Source organism: Chironomus tepperi, unplaced genomic scaffold (genome assembly GCF_022539635.2).
Source record: "Chironomus tepperi strain 1889 unplaced genomic scaffold, CSIRO-AGI_Ctep_v1 contig_448, whole genome shotgun sequence".
Classification (NCBI taxonomy): Eukaryota; Metazoa; Arthropoda; class Insecta; order Diptera; family Chironomidae; genus Chironomus; species Chironomus tepperi.
Window position 1 is genome coordinate 57472 of NW_027226570.1, and position 16955 is coordinate 74426.

The following is a 16955-nucleotide window of genomic DNA, read 5'->3' on the forward strand; positions in this document are numbered from 1 at the left end:
AAGTATTTTTATATATATTAAGTATTTTGATGAATGCTAAATAGCCAAACCGCATTGGATTTTCCTTTTGCATCATTGATTAAGATTAAGATCTTAAATCCTCTAAGTGTGCTAATAAACATGAATTGCGACACATTTTATAAAGTTATTAGCAATAAGGAACAGTAACTTTAGCTAATTATTTCTTCAAAATTCGTTAATTAATTTAAGCTTCAATAATGCATATAACATTTAATATTTATTTAATAACTACTGAAAAACATATGATTCTTGAAAAGGAATCGACTGAGACTTAAACTCTTGATTATTTACTGAGACATAAAATATTTTTTAATATATTTTCTTACATATGTGTGCGAAAAAAGCCTCAATTTTTTTGTATGACTATGCAAATTTTAAAAATTCCCCAGAAAGTTATGGATAAAATAATAAAATTAAAGTCAGTGAGATAAGTAAGCCTTCCTTATTAGTGTGCGAGATTCAACAAATTTGAGAGAGAAGTTCTGCCTCCAAATGTGCGAATTAAAGCTTTTTGAGCGAAAGAATCTTTGGAAAACCCGAATTAGAGTATAAGCTAGCATATTAAGTGCGAATATACATTCACAAGTACAAGGGCCGCTGCTCTTAAAGTTTTTCTTTGATTTGAAGTAAACATGTGATTTCTGTATATTGAGAGGTGAGCATAACCCATATATTAACCAGCAACGATTCATACTACTTTTTGTCAGTCGACGGTTAGCTCTCACGACGAGCAGTTCGTGCAACGGAAAGAAAAAAATAATATTAAATTCGTTTTGAGTTTAAGAAGAAATAAAAGTGTGTGAACCATAAGAAAATTTGTTAAATTAAATAGTTACTTAGTGAATTAAGTTCAAGGTAAATTATTACCAATAAGAACAAATAAGGAAGATTAAATGACATTTATTAAGGAAATGCAGAAAAGAGAGTCATTTTTGTGTTGTTGAATAACTGCCAATAAACATGAAATCCCGATACGAATTTATAATTTAAGATGATTCAACATCATTTAGACTAGTTTATATTCAAAATTGGTCAATTTAAATGACCATCATTGAAAATATTTATAATAATAAGCTTCGATTGACGGTGAATGTGCAGCAATTGTTTTTGAAATTCGATTACATGAAATAAACTTAGTGACTTTGCAGAATTTTGGGATTTTTTGTTCTGCTTCAAGACAAGTTTTTTGTCATTGTAAGAATTTAAATTAAATTAAATTCAATTTATCAAGAATTATATATAATTAATAATTTTAAAGATTTTACGGACAATTTAGTTTTACCTTTTGATCAGTTTGTCATTTTGAAGTCTTAATATCAAGACAGTTTATAGAAATTCAAACGAGTTTTCGAAAAAAGATAAAATAACAATTTCATACCGGAATTCGTGAAAAAAATATCTCGTGAGCCAAAAAAATAAACAAAACAGCTATTCATTTTATACAAAATAAGACCATGTCGAAATATGTACAAGAATCATATTAATTTCTTTTTTTAATCAAAAGTTTCATTTTTTTTGCAAAATTTACAATTAAAATACTTGCAATTAACCTTGAAGTAGCATCTAAAGTTTTGGGTAAGGTACCATTTAGATAAAAATCATACTCAACTTCAAGACATTGAATGAAATTTATTATGCATGCCTAGCGAAAAATCTGGTTTTGGACACGTCTTAATTGAAAATGTGTTTTTATCTCATAAGACCTTACATATTAATATATTCAAATAATTTCAATAAAACTCAGATATGAAGGCATGGATAAGGTTGTATTCAAAATGCAGCCAATCATCTTTTGAGCAATACTCTTGTAAACAGAGTTCAAATCTGCTCGAATCGATTTTTAGTCACTAAATTTTTCAACTTTCTTGGAGTTATTTTGACAAAAAAAAATCCTTTCACAATAAATATTTTCACAAAAATTAAGAATATGATAAGATCGCATTGTAAACTCAAGTCAATATTTTTGTCGTAATAGTATAGGCACACAAAAAAAAGTGAAAAAAAAATATGAGAAAACGATTTGTCAAGTCCAACGTAATCTTACTTTTCTCAAAAAGTATACCGGTTTTACCAAATCTTATTTGATGCTAAGGGCATTACGTTAGCCATTTTAAATGATTATTTTTGTTTTAAAAAAAGTTGATACTGAGATTTTTTGCAGTATAACTCTTTTTGTTACATATAATCCCGAGGGATGCAAATGATTTAGTTGTACTGGTTATACTAGTTATGTACGCAGCCATATTGACGCCTAACGGAGGAAACTTCCATTTGGTATTAATTAAAGATGTTTAGCGAAGCTTTAAAAGCTTCGTCTTCATTTGTGCCGCCCGGGACATAAGAATATTAATAAAATCATGCGTACCACTTGCGGTTATTCATGTTTCCGGGTATTTCTGAAATTTTATTTGGGAATCATTCAAACGAGATATATTATACAATAAATTAGTAAGCAATCAAATAAGCATCAAACGAAACGGAAGAATCATTCATAAATGACATCAAATTTGGGGATTGCAACTAAAACCACAATATTAATTTTAAATGAATTTTTCATTATAAGAAGCCTAAATTAATTATTTTAAAGACATCATCAATTAACTCCGAGCAACAAAAATAAAGAAGACACCACGGAATCTTAAAAGCTTCACTGAACGGCTTTTATTGATTCCGAATGGAAGCCGCTTTCGTTTGGCATCCATATGGCTGTGAAAATAGGTGGCTTCAATTTCTTGTCAATAAAAGAGCTTTAGCGGAGCCTATAAAGTTTCTTGGTGGAGCCTTTATCATTTGTGTCGCTCGGGAACGACACTAAACATATGCATTCATTTTTTAAGAAATATATACAAATATTACTCAAGTTACTGAATTTTAAAGACCAAAGCTCTAGTTTTCATTATAATGTCAACTAGTTAAACAGACTCGGTAAATAATAGGAATTTTTAGATGAATCGATATGTAATTAAAAAGTTTTCAAATATTATTAAGCAGGCATTATACTCGAGTAATAATATTAAACAAGTACTGTTCAACTAAGATGGTAATTCAGTAAGACAATATTTATTTTTATTAAAAACACGCAAAAAGCGAATACCTACATGAACCAAAATGATTTAACCTTGAATCTTATCTCTCAATGTGAAATATTAAAGACTTTAAATGAGCTTAAAAAATGAAAAATATTGCAAATAAATTCATGTGTGCACTAAATGTAGTTTATGGACCATAAATTTAAACTTAACAGCATACCAAGCTAGTGAATTTATGAAAAATAAATATAAGGAATATTAATTTCAAGATGTGAGCATGAAGTTTTGTCCAAAAAAAAACTTATCACATTCCAAAAGTGACTAAAAGTTTAAGTTTCAAACATTAAACTGGTTTTTGACTCGTGCTTTTCGCAAATCTGTCAAAACAAACTAAAAAGTTTCTTTCTTTCTTTTATTTTTTTGATGCAACAGTTTACATTCTGTGAAAATAAACTGTTATGATGAAATCTGGTAACAATAACATGATGTCTTTAATTAATTCGAGTTTAATGTTGAAATTAAATAAAAAATGTTAAAGTGTTGAATTTTTAACAGTTGAAAGAAACATTTTTTAATTAAATTAATTCCTCATTCTGCAAAACTTTGACTAATTTCGGACTTTAAAGAAATATATCCAAATTTGTGATGTATGGGAAGAGTATACTCTGGGGTATCGAATCATATATAGACAAATTTGTTAGTACAAGAGTAATTCCTCTGTGGCCGAGTGTCTAGCTAACATACTGAATATCTGTGTCACTCTTTTGTGAATGCTTAAATTCGATTCCCACCAGATACCGGATCTCTTAATCCATTACATATAATAATATTGATTTGACAAGGAAGAATTCACACAATAGTCACGACATTGCAATATCAATGTCAAACAATCTTAATAGTGCAAATTTATTGCTTTTGATTGACATTGATACATCACATTTTAGAACTTGATGATTTAAATTTATGAAATCATCCCATACACTCGCTAACCAAAAATCTGTGATTGAGAAAACTAACTTAACCACGAATATCGCATTTTAATTGATGCTTTCAATTCCGAGAAGTCGCAAAAAAAAACAGTATTAATTAATAAATTAGCAAGTCAGCGAAATTAAACTAATTATTAAGTCTTCCCGTATGATGTAATCATTAAATTGTTATAGTTTTTTGAAGTAATAAAATGCATCCAATTAGACACGCAATAAAAATGAAGACTTCTATATATGAGGAAAAAATACAGTAGCTAGAATATCCTCATGAAGCATGATTCTAGTTTAAAGCTTGCTTATTTGATCTAATAACTGAATTATTTTGATTAATACATAACTAAGCTATTTAAAAACATATTAGTTTTATCTTTCATCATTTCCTTAACTGACCTTCTTCTGTTATGGATATCAACGAACAAGAAGAAATTATTCAAAGACAAAGAGAGTTCTTCGATCTTTTTTTATGAACACCTTCATGGCATTTCTAATTTGGTATTTTTTGCAAACGCAAGGTAAATGACACAAAAATACAGTTTAGAGATGGCAAACATTAATAATAGTAGAAATCATTCAGGTGGTCTGCATCCCGAGTGACCGAATTTTTCCGTAGAAAAATTCGGCAAAATAAGCCATAACAATGACCTTACTTACGCATCTAACCGTTAATACGTTGAAGTAACATTGTCCTAGGGAACATGCTGTGCTGTTCGGACATTGTAATCATCGAAAATTAACTTGACAAATTAATTAATGCGTAGATTAATTATTTATTCCAGTAGTTGGTAGTTGGCGATTTTCTTAATTTGATCTAGTAGTAAACAAGTGTTTTTAAGGGGATTTAAAACAATTAAGTCAAATATGCTAATTTGATGCGTGGCGGCACTAGAAAAAAATTAAACTAAAACAAATATTTTGAAGTTCAATAGCATTTGATTAATATCAATTTTAACAACATAAACAGCAACTGTTTTTGCAATGTTATTCAAAAGTTTATTGATCCATTATTTTTGGTTCTTGTTGCAATTTTATTTATTTACTTTTATTAAACGCTTTTTTTCGTATTCATTCATGGAATTAATTTATAAATTTAATATTAAACATATTTGACTGTAACTTACAAAAGCTTACATTAATTAATCAAATGTTCATAATTAACAAGAGTTACGAAATTTATGTGCGAGATTAACGTCCCGAATAGCATAACGTGTTTGCTAGGGCATTTCCATGTCGCCATAGTAACTGTAAGACGTGATTTTGTTTAACGACACCGCGACGACTGTTATTGACCCATTTTTATGGCTAAAAATGTTGTTCACTATATTTTGCCGCTCGGGAGCTGCTATATAATAAGACGAATTGATTTACTTTTTATAAAACCATTACCTCTGATGTGATTTTAATGTAATGATTATCAACAATAAATCAACGACAAATCAATCAGTTTTAAAACAACAACAACATGGACCTTGATTATTAAATTTCTAGAAGCAATTCAGCGACTTATAAAATTGTGAAAATAATGTGCAAAGTAGATTAATTAGATTAATTAACAAATTAGTAAACGGTGCAATATTGAACATTTTAAGGTCATGATATTGAAATATTTTGCTCAGGTCTGGTGTTAATTCTAGCTATAAAATCATAACAAAATATTGTGCAAAAATTTACAAAAAGTTATCAAAGATAAGCATCATTATGACTGAAGCATACTCTTAAATATCACTAGAGAAAGATATTTTAAGTGAAGCTTGAGCCTTTCTCTTAAAATCAGGATGATTGAATTTTTCAATTGTTTACAGCTCTTAATAATCGAACTAATCAAGCTGTTAGTAAATATTTTGATAAAAACATTGACCTATGAAGCTAAAATTTAAGTATAACTGGATATGTGAAATGATTCAAAACTAGTTTGGGGTCCATTCACTTGTTGCGTAACGCGAAGTTCGAATTTTTGACAAAAAAAATCTTCGCAGCTGCGAACTGCATAATCTGATAAATTTGAATTGCTTTATAGTGACGATATCAAAATGCTGAGTATACTGCACCCCTACATGCTATTTGGTTTTTAAAAAAAAATCGAGAAATTCCTGTTTATTAAATGTTTTATCAATTTAAACTAAAATAACTCTCTATCCTGTTTCCTCATCTCTTTTTGCTCTTTAAACAAACAGATGATTTACTTTCCCGAACGACGTAAAAGAAGAAGGTTCCGCCACGGAGCTTTTAAGACTCTGCTAAAGCTCTTTTATTAACATCAAATGGAAGCCGCTTAAATTAAAGCCTAAATGGCAGCCACATAGTCTTTTTCAATTGTGTCGCTCGGGTTTAGTCCACAAGTGTTGCAACATATGTGAAGTCATCTGATTCAACAATATAAATTTTACTAATACAATAATCTATTATTTAATATTTTCAGATGAATATTGCTCACAAAATATACCTTGGTTGGCAGGACCTAATGAATAACAAATCAGATCCAAGAACAACAAATTGGTTTCTAATGTCATCACCGCTTCCTACAATTATGATTTGCTTGTCATATGTCTATATTGTCAAGGTACGTCTTTGTTTATTTTTCATCTCTTTTTTGTGTTCACTCTGGTAAAATAGATAGTAAATCAACAATATTATTCTCTCTCGTGCGTCCATCAATGATTGTGTCTATTTCAATGAAAATTTTTCGAAGATGCCGAATATATGTATATTTGCATGAGTTCAATGTCAATAGCATGTTAACAAATAAAGAATCAATAATAGTCATACGTTTTATGAAATTGGCTTACTACATAAAATAATTATAATATTCTACAGCTACTAAATCATATTATTTCATTTGCTATGAGGAAATAAAATGCGGAAAGATTTCAATGCTAGAATACGCAAGTAAAGATTGATCTTGTAACTGTAATATCAGGCTCATATTGAATTTAATATATATTTTATTCTCATAATTTATTGTATTAAAATGCATTTAAATGAAAATATTGAAAAAGTTTTTAAATTTAATAATATGAAGCTTTTACTTGCTTATTGTCCTGAACGCCGACCATACAAATCAATTGTCATCCGTCGCATCTCATATGTGTCGTCTAAAACAAGCTCTATTGATGGTTACCGCTTGTCGATTCCCGATTCCAATTGCGATACTGTCTAGATCGACAGCTTCCTTTCATGAGTTTTTTTGACGGCAATATGACCTTTTGCTGTTCACAAAGTCAAACTCTAATAAATAATATTCTTAAATTCTCTTTGTAGTAAGGGGTCGTTCAGTTACCATGTTACGCTTTTAGGGGAGGTTGGTTCAAGATTTTGTTAAATCTCGAACAATTGCTCAGGGAAGGAGGGTCGATTCTTTATGTTACAGTAGCGCTCAAAAGATCAATTGATCATCCAATTCAACCAAATCTCTTCAAATTTTTCAAATATTTTTGCATGAACTTTCAAAAAATAATCTAAAAATTTTTAAGCTAAACCTAAATATTTGCTAATTCGAGAGCGCTCAAAAGTGAGCGATACTGTCATATAGATTTTTGATAACTTTAAATGATGAAAACAAATGCCTTGAAATATGCATAAGATAGCAATTTTTGGTCTACTTTAAACATAAATGTATTTTTAGCTTAATTTTCCAACCAGAACACGTGTTTTCATGTTTTTACATAATTCAAATGGTAGTTGCCATTTTTACAATTTTCAACCAAATTCCTGAATTTTAGCATGAAATCATAGTTTCTTTACTAATTTATGTTTGATAAGCTTTCTGCACATGAGATTGTTATGAAAAGTGGAATTTAGTCCAAATTTTTGTAAAAATATTTTTCTCTATGACGATTTTTTCATTACAAAACCAATGAGAAAATTTTAAATATTGCGGAAATATATGACTTTTTACCACAATTTATTACATTTTCCATGTACAATGATTCTTTTGCTAAAAAATTATCCAGTCACAAATGGTTGGTTGTGAAGCTCAAACCAAGAAAAAATTAAATTTTCTAAAACCACTCCATTTGAAAAATTCTATTTAAATGGTTTGTTTTAATATTAGACATTCAAAATAAAGATTCCTTTAGAAACTTCAGAAAGCTATTTTTGGAAAATTTTAGTTTTTTCTTAGTTTGAGAATATCTATGGTTTGTTTTTCACTGATAATTTTTTAGCGAACTGAAACTACTTGAATCTTATTGTACATGGAAAATGTTAAATTGGTACCAAAAGTCATATATTTCCGGGCAATATTTAAAAAGATTTTCTCAATTGGGTACGATGAAAAAAATCGTCATAGAAAAAATATTTTTACAAAAATTTGGACTAAATTCGACTTTTTTCATAACAATTATACATGTGCAGAAACTTATCATAAATTTCGAAACATGATTTTGCTAAAATATCAGAGATATTTGGTTGAAAATTGTAAAAAATGGCAGCCATTTTGAATTTGGAAAAACGTGAAAAACACGTGTTCTGGTTGGAAAATTTTGGCTCATAAATAAAGATAAACATGCATATTTTATGTTTTCATCATTAAAAGTTATCAAAAATTACTATTTATGCTTATTTTTCAATCATTTTTGAGCGCTCTGAACAATTTAACGGTTTATTCAAATTACTTAATTATAGTACATAAGTTATTATTTTTTTGAAAGTTCATGCAAAAACAGATTTACTGTAAAAATTTGAAGAGATTTGGTTGAGATTAAGGTACTTTTTCAATGAAATTATCAAAAAATTTAGCTTGGTCGCACACTTTTGAGCGCTACTGTATATAATAAATGAACAATCCCTAAATAATCCGATTCATCATTTTTCAAATATTTTTTCGCGCGAATCTTACAAAAAGCTCCAAAAACGGAAGTAAATGTGCAATATTAAAGTGCAATAATTTTTACTTAATTTTTTTAAAAAGCTTAACTTTATACTGCTGTAGTTTACTGCAAATTGTATAATTTTTACTTTTTATGTAATCAACAACGGCCTTGAAACTCTTTTTAACCTGCTATTTACTGTTTAAGATACACATTTTGGTCTACTTTTTGATGAAGCTTGTATCTTTTTTAACACATTTTATTTAAAGAAATCTCTTACTGCTCGCATTTTTTCATACTTTGTGTTTACATACATACATACATGGTAGTTAGCTTTTTCTTTATGTGCGCCGCACCTAGATGAGATGAGAGTTAAAACATTTGGGGAATTTTGAGATGAAATTAATTTGTTTTTTTGGGTAAATTACCAAATAAATATGAATATGGGAAACTGAACTCGAAGTCGACTCGAATTTTGTATGGAAATATCGACTCTGAGCGACTCTAATCAGCTCTACTCCATTCAAAATCCGAGTTGATTTCGAGCCCTGATAGAAATTAATCATCTTAAATGCGCTCTTATCAGACAGTAACGAGATGAAAATTGAATATTTTTCACACTTTATATGTATTTAACCGGCAATATTTCTCAATCATACTGTTGCTATTAACCACTATTACTTTTCCAGTTTAAATATTTATACATGAGTTTTAATGTTGACATTCAGAGTATGTTTCAAGTTGCAAGCTGTATTCATTACATTAGTGGTGAATGTGCAACAAGACATAAATGGAATGACTGGTGCGGACGTATTGCGAACTTTAATTTCTTGAATGAAACAGATTCTTTTTTACGATTTGTATTTTTTTACAGATTGGAATTTGGAATTAGAGAAATATTTTTGCAATTTTTAACTACCTATATTGGCCAAGATAGGAAACAAATCTTTTATTTTCTGAAAGATTTTAACACGCTTTAATTAATTGGATTAAGTTGTAGCATATTAATAAAAATTTTATTAATGAATGGATATTCTTTGCTTATTAATCGTAAAAAATTAGTTCGTGGGGGTTCTCGGGCGATAAAATGAAGAATGCTCTACCACGAAGCTTTTAAAGCTCTTTTATTGACATCATGGAGTGGTTCTGATCCCACTATAGACTGAAGGTCTACTGAGTTCAGAGGTCTGACGCATTCTCACTCGTTAAACACTTATTAGCCATGAATCGCCCTAGCAAAACTCTGGATCACAATAATCTGAATAGGATGCCACATGGCAGCAATTTTTTTTTGTGTCGCCCGGGATAAAAACATTAAAAATGTAAATTTTAATTGTAAATTCACATAAAAATAATGGTTTTATTTTCCAAAAAGTTGACCATAGAGTGTAAACTGCGTGAAATATTACGAAATATTTATAAAAATTCTTCATTGCGTTTGCTGACTTTGACCTTCAATTACGTTATTAAAAAATTAAACAAGTCAAATATAATCGTGTAAAAAACAGAAGAAGTGTAATTTACAGTTACATGTGTAACTTAATTACAATCATTGATTTAATTATTACAGAATATTTATTGAAATAGATTATCATGAAAGATGAAATAAAACAATGTTGTCCATATTGTGTGCCGCGGAAGACTAGTGTACAGTCAATTTTTTTTGGAAATGCCATGAACCGTATGTCTTGTGCGGTTTCAGTCGAGACTTACCACCAAAGTTGTGGTTTCGGTAGAAACTTATTAACAAGATGAATCATGACGCAAAAAAGTTTGGATAATACTAAAATAAATTAATATTTTGACATTACCCAATGTCGTGTATTTTTAGGAAATACCAAATGGCGATCAGTTTTATTGATGACAAATCAAATTGCTTGAATTGTTTTGAAAATATTGTGTATCCTCTGCGTAGTCATCGGAGTCATTGGGGGCATTAGAGCATAGCAAAGGGAGGCCATTGGGAGCATGGGTGCATGATTGTGTACAGAGTCAATTGTAAAAATATCAAATTATTCGATAATTGCCGATTTAATTTGCATTGCCTCAAATTATTTTATTTTCTTTTAATTGTGGTTCCAATAATGTTGAAAATGTAATTTAAGAAGAAATTAGCACCTTAGTCATAATTTGATATGGTTTTCAATTGAATAATTAATATTTCTGATCAATAAAGTGCGAAATAATTAACGAATCTAGAAACAATAAAAATAGTACTCAATAGCTTCATACATATTTCGACTGAGAACGTGATTTTAATGCAAAATATAATAATAATTTCCTGATTGAAGTTCAATAAATTTTGCTATGACTTGATTTAATTTATTAAGGTAAATTTTTATGCTAAATTCTTTGAATATGATTATAATGTATTCAAGATCATCTTTGTAATCAGAATAATTTGTCAACACAACTTAATTCTATTTTACTTTGGAACGTTTAAAGAATATTCAATTATTACCTGTGTGTACATGCCTTATTATTGTTTTTTTTCTTAGTATTAAATTCTTTTTCAAATCTGAAACAATACATTTTGTAATTAAAATATTTTTTTTTACTAATTTATTGATTGGCAATCTGGACGTTAGCAGTCTGTCAAAAAAAAATTAATTTAAAATATAATACCCATTAAGTTTTATAAAAAAGAAAGAAAATGTCTTTAGAGAACTAGGGGGAGTTTCATTATTATGTTATACAAAAAACCGGAAACCAGTGGTGAGCAACCTTTTTAGAGCCATGACACACCTTAAACACCTTATTCGGCACTCGAATATAGTAAATCTGCCCACCTTTGTATTGATTGAGCTTCTTTAGTTTGAAAGTGTTTAAACTTGGAATTTTGAAAAAGTTTCGCAGCACACCTGAGATTCTTCACAACATTTATTTCCTTCGGACACAGGTTGCCCACCACTGATTTTCAAATTGTTGCAAAATCATCTACTCAATTTATCATCTGAAAATTAAACACTTTAAATGAATGACCCCTTATTGACCCCTATCGAAAATTATAAATAATAACTTATTTAGATTGAGATGTTCATAGCTGCCAACAGTAGAATTGCTTACTTTTCTGTAAAATCTTTTAAACGGTCAATTAAATCACAAACAAGGATTGCTGAAAAAGCCCATTTTTGAATGTAATTAAGCACATTGAAGGATTAAAGCAAAAAGCTGTAAAATAATGCGCAATTTTTTTTTCAAATGGTATGAATTTTTTTGCCCACATTCAAATAATTATTGTGCTAAACAACAACGTTAATTGATTGAACATTGATTGGTTTACGAAAAAATATAAGAATTCCATTAAGTTAAAATAGGAATGATTAGGTATTTTAACTAACATCATATATTTTTAGCATTACAAACATATGATCTAATTTTCTGCACATTTGATATGCTGATACTTTATAATAAGATTTCAGAAGGTTTTTTGAAACACTTAAATAAAATGATTTTGCTAAAGAATTGAAAAATAGTCAAGTTGTTTCCTTATATTCTTAAAATGAACGTAATAAGGGAAGTTTAGACACTATATTGAATATTTTAAAAGACTATTATTTTTAGGGGTCATTCGCTTATTGTGTAACGCACTTAGAGGAGTGGGGGGATTGATAATTATTAGGCCTCAAGCTATCCCGAGTAGAACAAAAAGGTTATAATTAGTTATTGGCAATTTAGTGTCCAGGTGACGTTTATGTTCTATTCGTATTGTTATAGAGGAGGATATCCTGTTACGATTGTTAATTAGATTTTTGATGTTACATATCAGGTGCACGGTTCTGAATTTGAAAATGTTTTTCAATAAATTAAAAGTATATAAAAAGTATTTGTATGATATTTTAAGGGCTTAGTAAACATAAAGATATAAATGATCATTAAGGAACTTGTTAATTTATTCAGCTAAACACTTGCGTTGACTTTGATTAGTAATATGAAAAAGCAACTCAAACGTTTGAGTCGTTTTGAGTACCAAATTATGAGCATGTTTGATAAACCATGAGCATTCGTATAATATAAACACATTATATATGGACGTTAACTCTTTAACTAAGTTATATCTTTATACCGATTATAAATGTAATATTAAATTCCAAAATTCTAAGTCAATACATAAGCAAAGATTGTATTCTCTTTAGACACAACTTCTTAAGAATCACAAATGTTTAAAGAATGGATAAAATATTAATAAAATCTTGATAGAATCTTGTACCAATTAGGTACATAATCAATTTTATAATTAAACTTTAAGAACAATAATTATATGCTTTCAAGATACACATAAAAAATATAATTTATAGCTGAAATATGTGAATATTTGACTCATAGCTTAATAGCATTTGGCAAAGTCAACAATTCTCCAAGATTTAAGATATATTTAATTACAAATTACTTTGAGTACGGACGTACTCGACAGTTCTATATTTCAAAACCAGAAGCTTACATCTGTATTCAGAACATTCTTCTATTGAGCTTAACATACAAGAAAAAATTATACTATTAATATTAAAACGTGTTTTGTATTTTACTCTATTCTCATGTTCTTCCTGTTATAGTATAACAACCCAGGTAGTCAATGAGACAACATTTAAATGCTCTTCTTGTTACACATAACATGTGACAAATTGGCGTATATTAATTTTTAAAATTGTAATGTCCTAATTCTCACTATTTAGCACTTAATAGATTAATATGTCAAGAGATTACACATAACTATTGAAGTTAGGCAATAAGTAATACAAAAGTGTCTTGATGAGATGAAATCCAATATGTAATTTTAAGCCATTTCTTAATTTGTAAGTTACAATTAGTTAATCATAAACTTTTGTAATCAGTCCATTGTACTACTTTATACTCTCTTTATGTTAACTTTGCGCAATAAAATTGACATTGAATTTTCAAGCACTAACTTTTAATGCAACTGTAAAAGTGAAAATGATGCATATTTTTAATATAAATTAATTAATTGCATCAAAATCATTTTACGATACACTTTGCATTACTAGCCAATGGCTGAGCAGCTATCTCGAATGGCCCCAAAGCATTTTCGGGGTCGTTCACGTTTATAGTCAATTAGAAACAGAGCGGAAATAACATAAACTTCTAGAATTCTAAATAATATTTTTAATGCTTTATTTACAGGTGGCCGGTCCAAAGTTCATGGAAAACAGAAAACCATTCAAGCTTCGAAAATTTATAATAATTTATAACTTTTTGCAAGTCCTATTCAGTGCGTATTTATTTTATGAAGTTGCATTTTCTGGATGGTTTTCCCATTACAACTGGAGATGTCAACCTGTTGATCGTTCACTAAGTGAATCCGCAATTAGAATGATTTATGTATCATGGTGGTACTATTTCAGTAAATTTACCGAATTCTTCGACACATTTTTCTTTGTATTGAGAAAAAGATATGATCAAGTTTCGACATTACACGTTATTCATCATGGAATTATGCCTTTCAGTGGTAAGTACTTAATATCTTATCTTAGAATTGAAAACTGTCATATGTTTCTCGGGCGGCATAAATGAAGAAGCCTCCACTAAAAAGATTCATGAAGGCAATTCTACTATCACAAAATGGAAGCCTTCGATGTGTTTCATCCATATGGCTGCCAACCCGGCCGACACAAATCGAGAATCATCTGTTAAACCATATGAAAGAATATTCCATTATGCAGGCCAAATATATCGGAGCCTTCTCTATTATTGTGGCTCAGGCAAATATAAGCATATCAGTCCCGTGACGGAGTCTTCTTCATTTGTGTCGCTCGGGAATCTAAAGTGGAGTCGAATTTGCTGAACTTGTCGTCGATGTATTCTTGCAAAAAAAGAAAATCCAATTAACATTTAATGAATATTAAATGAAAGCTTTCATGATGACAAAAATTTCCAATTTTAATTTTAATTTAATTAATTAATTATGAAATGTTAACAATATTTTTAATCATTATTTACTAGTTTGGTGGGGAGTTAAATTCATGCCCGGCGGTCACAGCACATTCTTTGGATTCCTCAACACTTTCGTTCACATTGTCATGTACACATACTACATGCTGGCTGCAATTGGACCACAAATGCAAAAATATCTTTGGTGGAAGAAATACTTGACACTTTTGCAGATGGCCCAATTTGTTGGAATTATGGTTCACGCATTTCAACTATTCTTCAGTAATCCATGCAATTACCCAATGTCATTTGCTTATTGGATTGGTGGACATGGAGTTTTGTTCTTCTTCCTCTTTAAGAATTTCTACAAACAAGCATATACTGTTAAAAATAAGAGAAAAGCAGATGAAGATATTAATGCTAATTCAATGAGCAATGAAAAAACTGAATCCTGTGATAGTAAACAAATGTCAAAGTTTGACCTTAATGGAAATCATGCATTTGATGCTAATCATATGAGTAACGGAGATGCTTTAAGAAATAGAATAACAACATAACTGTCTGAATGTTTAAAATGATGAGATAAATGAGAAATTCGTTTACTTTTTCCTGTCTTTTGTGCTCACAAATTATTATAAAAAGAAGATACAAACATAACAAAAGTGGTTAAAGTTCATTAATTGCAAACTGCATAAATAGTTTTAAATATTTTTTTATCAGATTTTTACAACTTTACAATAATTTATAGAAAAACTTCCATTTAAGAATTAAGAAAAAAAAATGAAAATAAAAAAAAGCTTAAATCTTGGATGAAGATGTGTACTTAAAATGAAGAATTTTTATTTCAATTTTGAGGTTAACAAGATTATTTATGTACTTTTTTACAGGATTAATGGTACTCAAATTTATGTGTCATGGAATTTCACTTTATTTCCGATTGAGGATGTTTTAGCTTAACTGTGACCTCCTTATGGCTGACAAATAAAGGCGGCGTCCATTTGATGTTAATAAAAGAGCTTTGGAAGAGCTTTAAAAGCTCCTTGGAGGAATCTTCTTGCTTTATGTGATTCCAGAATGTGCTAAATAACTGTTTGATATTAAGCAGCAATATTAACGACAAATGACATTAATTCCGTTAGCAAGCATGGCCAACACCATAATTAAATCCTAAAAACCAAATTCCTTAATGTGTGAACTGTGCTAATCTCCAACAACACCAAATAAAGCCTATCCAAAATGGTAGATGAAATCATTATTTTCATCTTCTTCGAAATTACAGTTCAAAAGTTAAAAATCCATTAGTAATGGAAAGGACAAGAAATAACACTAATGTATATAATACATCCATTGACATGAAAGATTGATGAACTTGTGCTGTGACGTAAATGCTATAAGAATGTAATGAGTATAAAGAATGTATATGAATGTACACATATTAAAACCATGAGTTTCAAATTTCCAAAGTCAATTTGTCAGCAGTTCTACCTTAAGACTAATAATATTTTTTTTGAATCACAGCAAAAAATGATTACCAAGGCAAAAATGCAAATCATATTGGACTTTCTAAATAAACTTGTTGGCGATATTTTAAAAATTAAATTTTGCATCAAGTCTAAAGTCTAAAGTCTACAGATGTTTGGCCCACATACGTGAATAGTCGGCTGTTTAACTTTTCTAATATCTTATTTTTGGCAACTTTATTTTTATCAGACTAACGTCAATTCCGATTCCTATATTTACACTTTTAGATTGGAAGACAAGTTTTTGCAAATTCTGGGAAAATTGACCAAAATGGCATATGCTAAAGTAATTTATTAACTGGAACAGAAATTATCCTTGCCATATGGTGTGAACTAGCTTGATATCCGCATTGGGTTTTTACACAATTCTACCGCTTTATTTATTATTGGAATCAGATGATGCGCTATCTGTTATTTCCGCATTTATTAATTTCCTAACTTGATTTTTTAGGTTTTATTCCTTATTCTCTGACGTACATTGTATTATTTCTTCACTTGTTTCTTCATATTATAGACACAATAGAGATGTTTGTGCTTTTTTTGTAGCTAGTTATAACGTCAAAAGAATTGATACTTGTACTCAAAAATACAAAAATAAGGCTCTTAATGATGAACATCTTTACACAAAAGTAGGACGGTATCTGCAACTCAATGATTTTATGCTTTCACGAAACAAAGTTTAATTAACTTTAAAATAATAATTCC

The 16955-nt window shown here is 29.2% G+C and overlaps 1 protein-coding gene across 1 annotated transcript; it reads left to right on the plus strand.

Moving 5' to 3' along the window:
- The first annotated feature begins 718 nt into the window (after window positions 1–718).
- On the plus strand, window positions 719–15540 carry LOC139098573 (very long chain fatty acid elongase 7-like). The gene is made up of 4 exons (XM_070650796.1): window positions 719–876; window positions 6456–6596; window positions 13984–14308; window positions 14803–15540. The coding sequence occupies exons 2-4, from the start codon at window positions 6456–6458 to the stop codon at window positions 15285–15287; spliced, it is 951 nt and encodes a 316-aa protein (XP_070506897.1). The 5' UTR covers window positions 719–876; the 3' UTR covers window positions 15288–15540.
- The last annotated feature ends 1415 nt before the right edge of the window (window positions 15541–16955 follow it).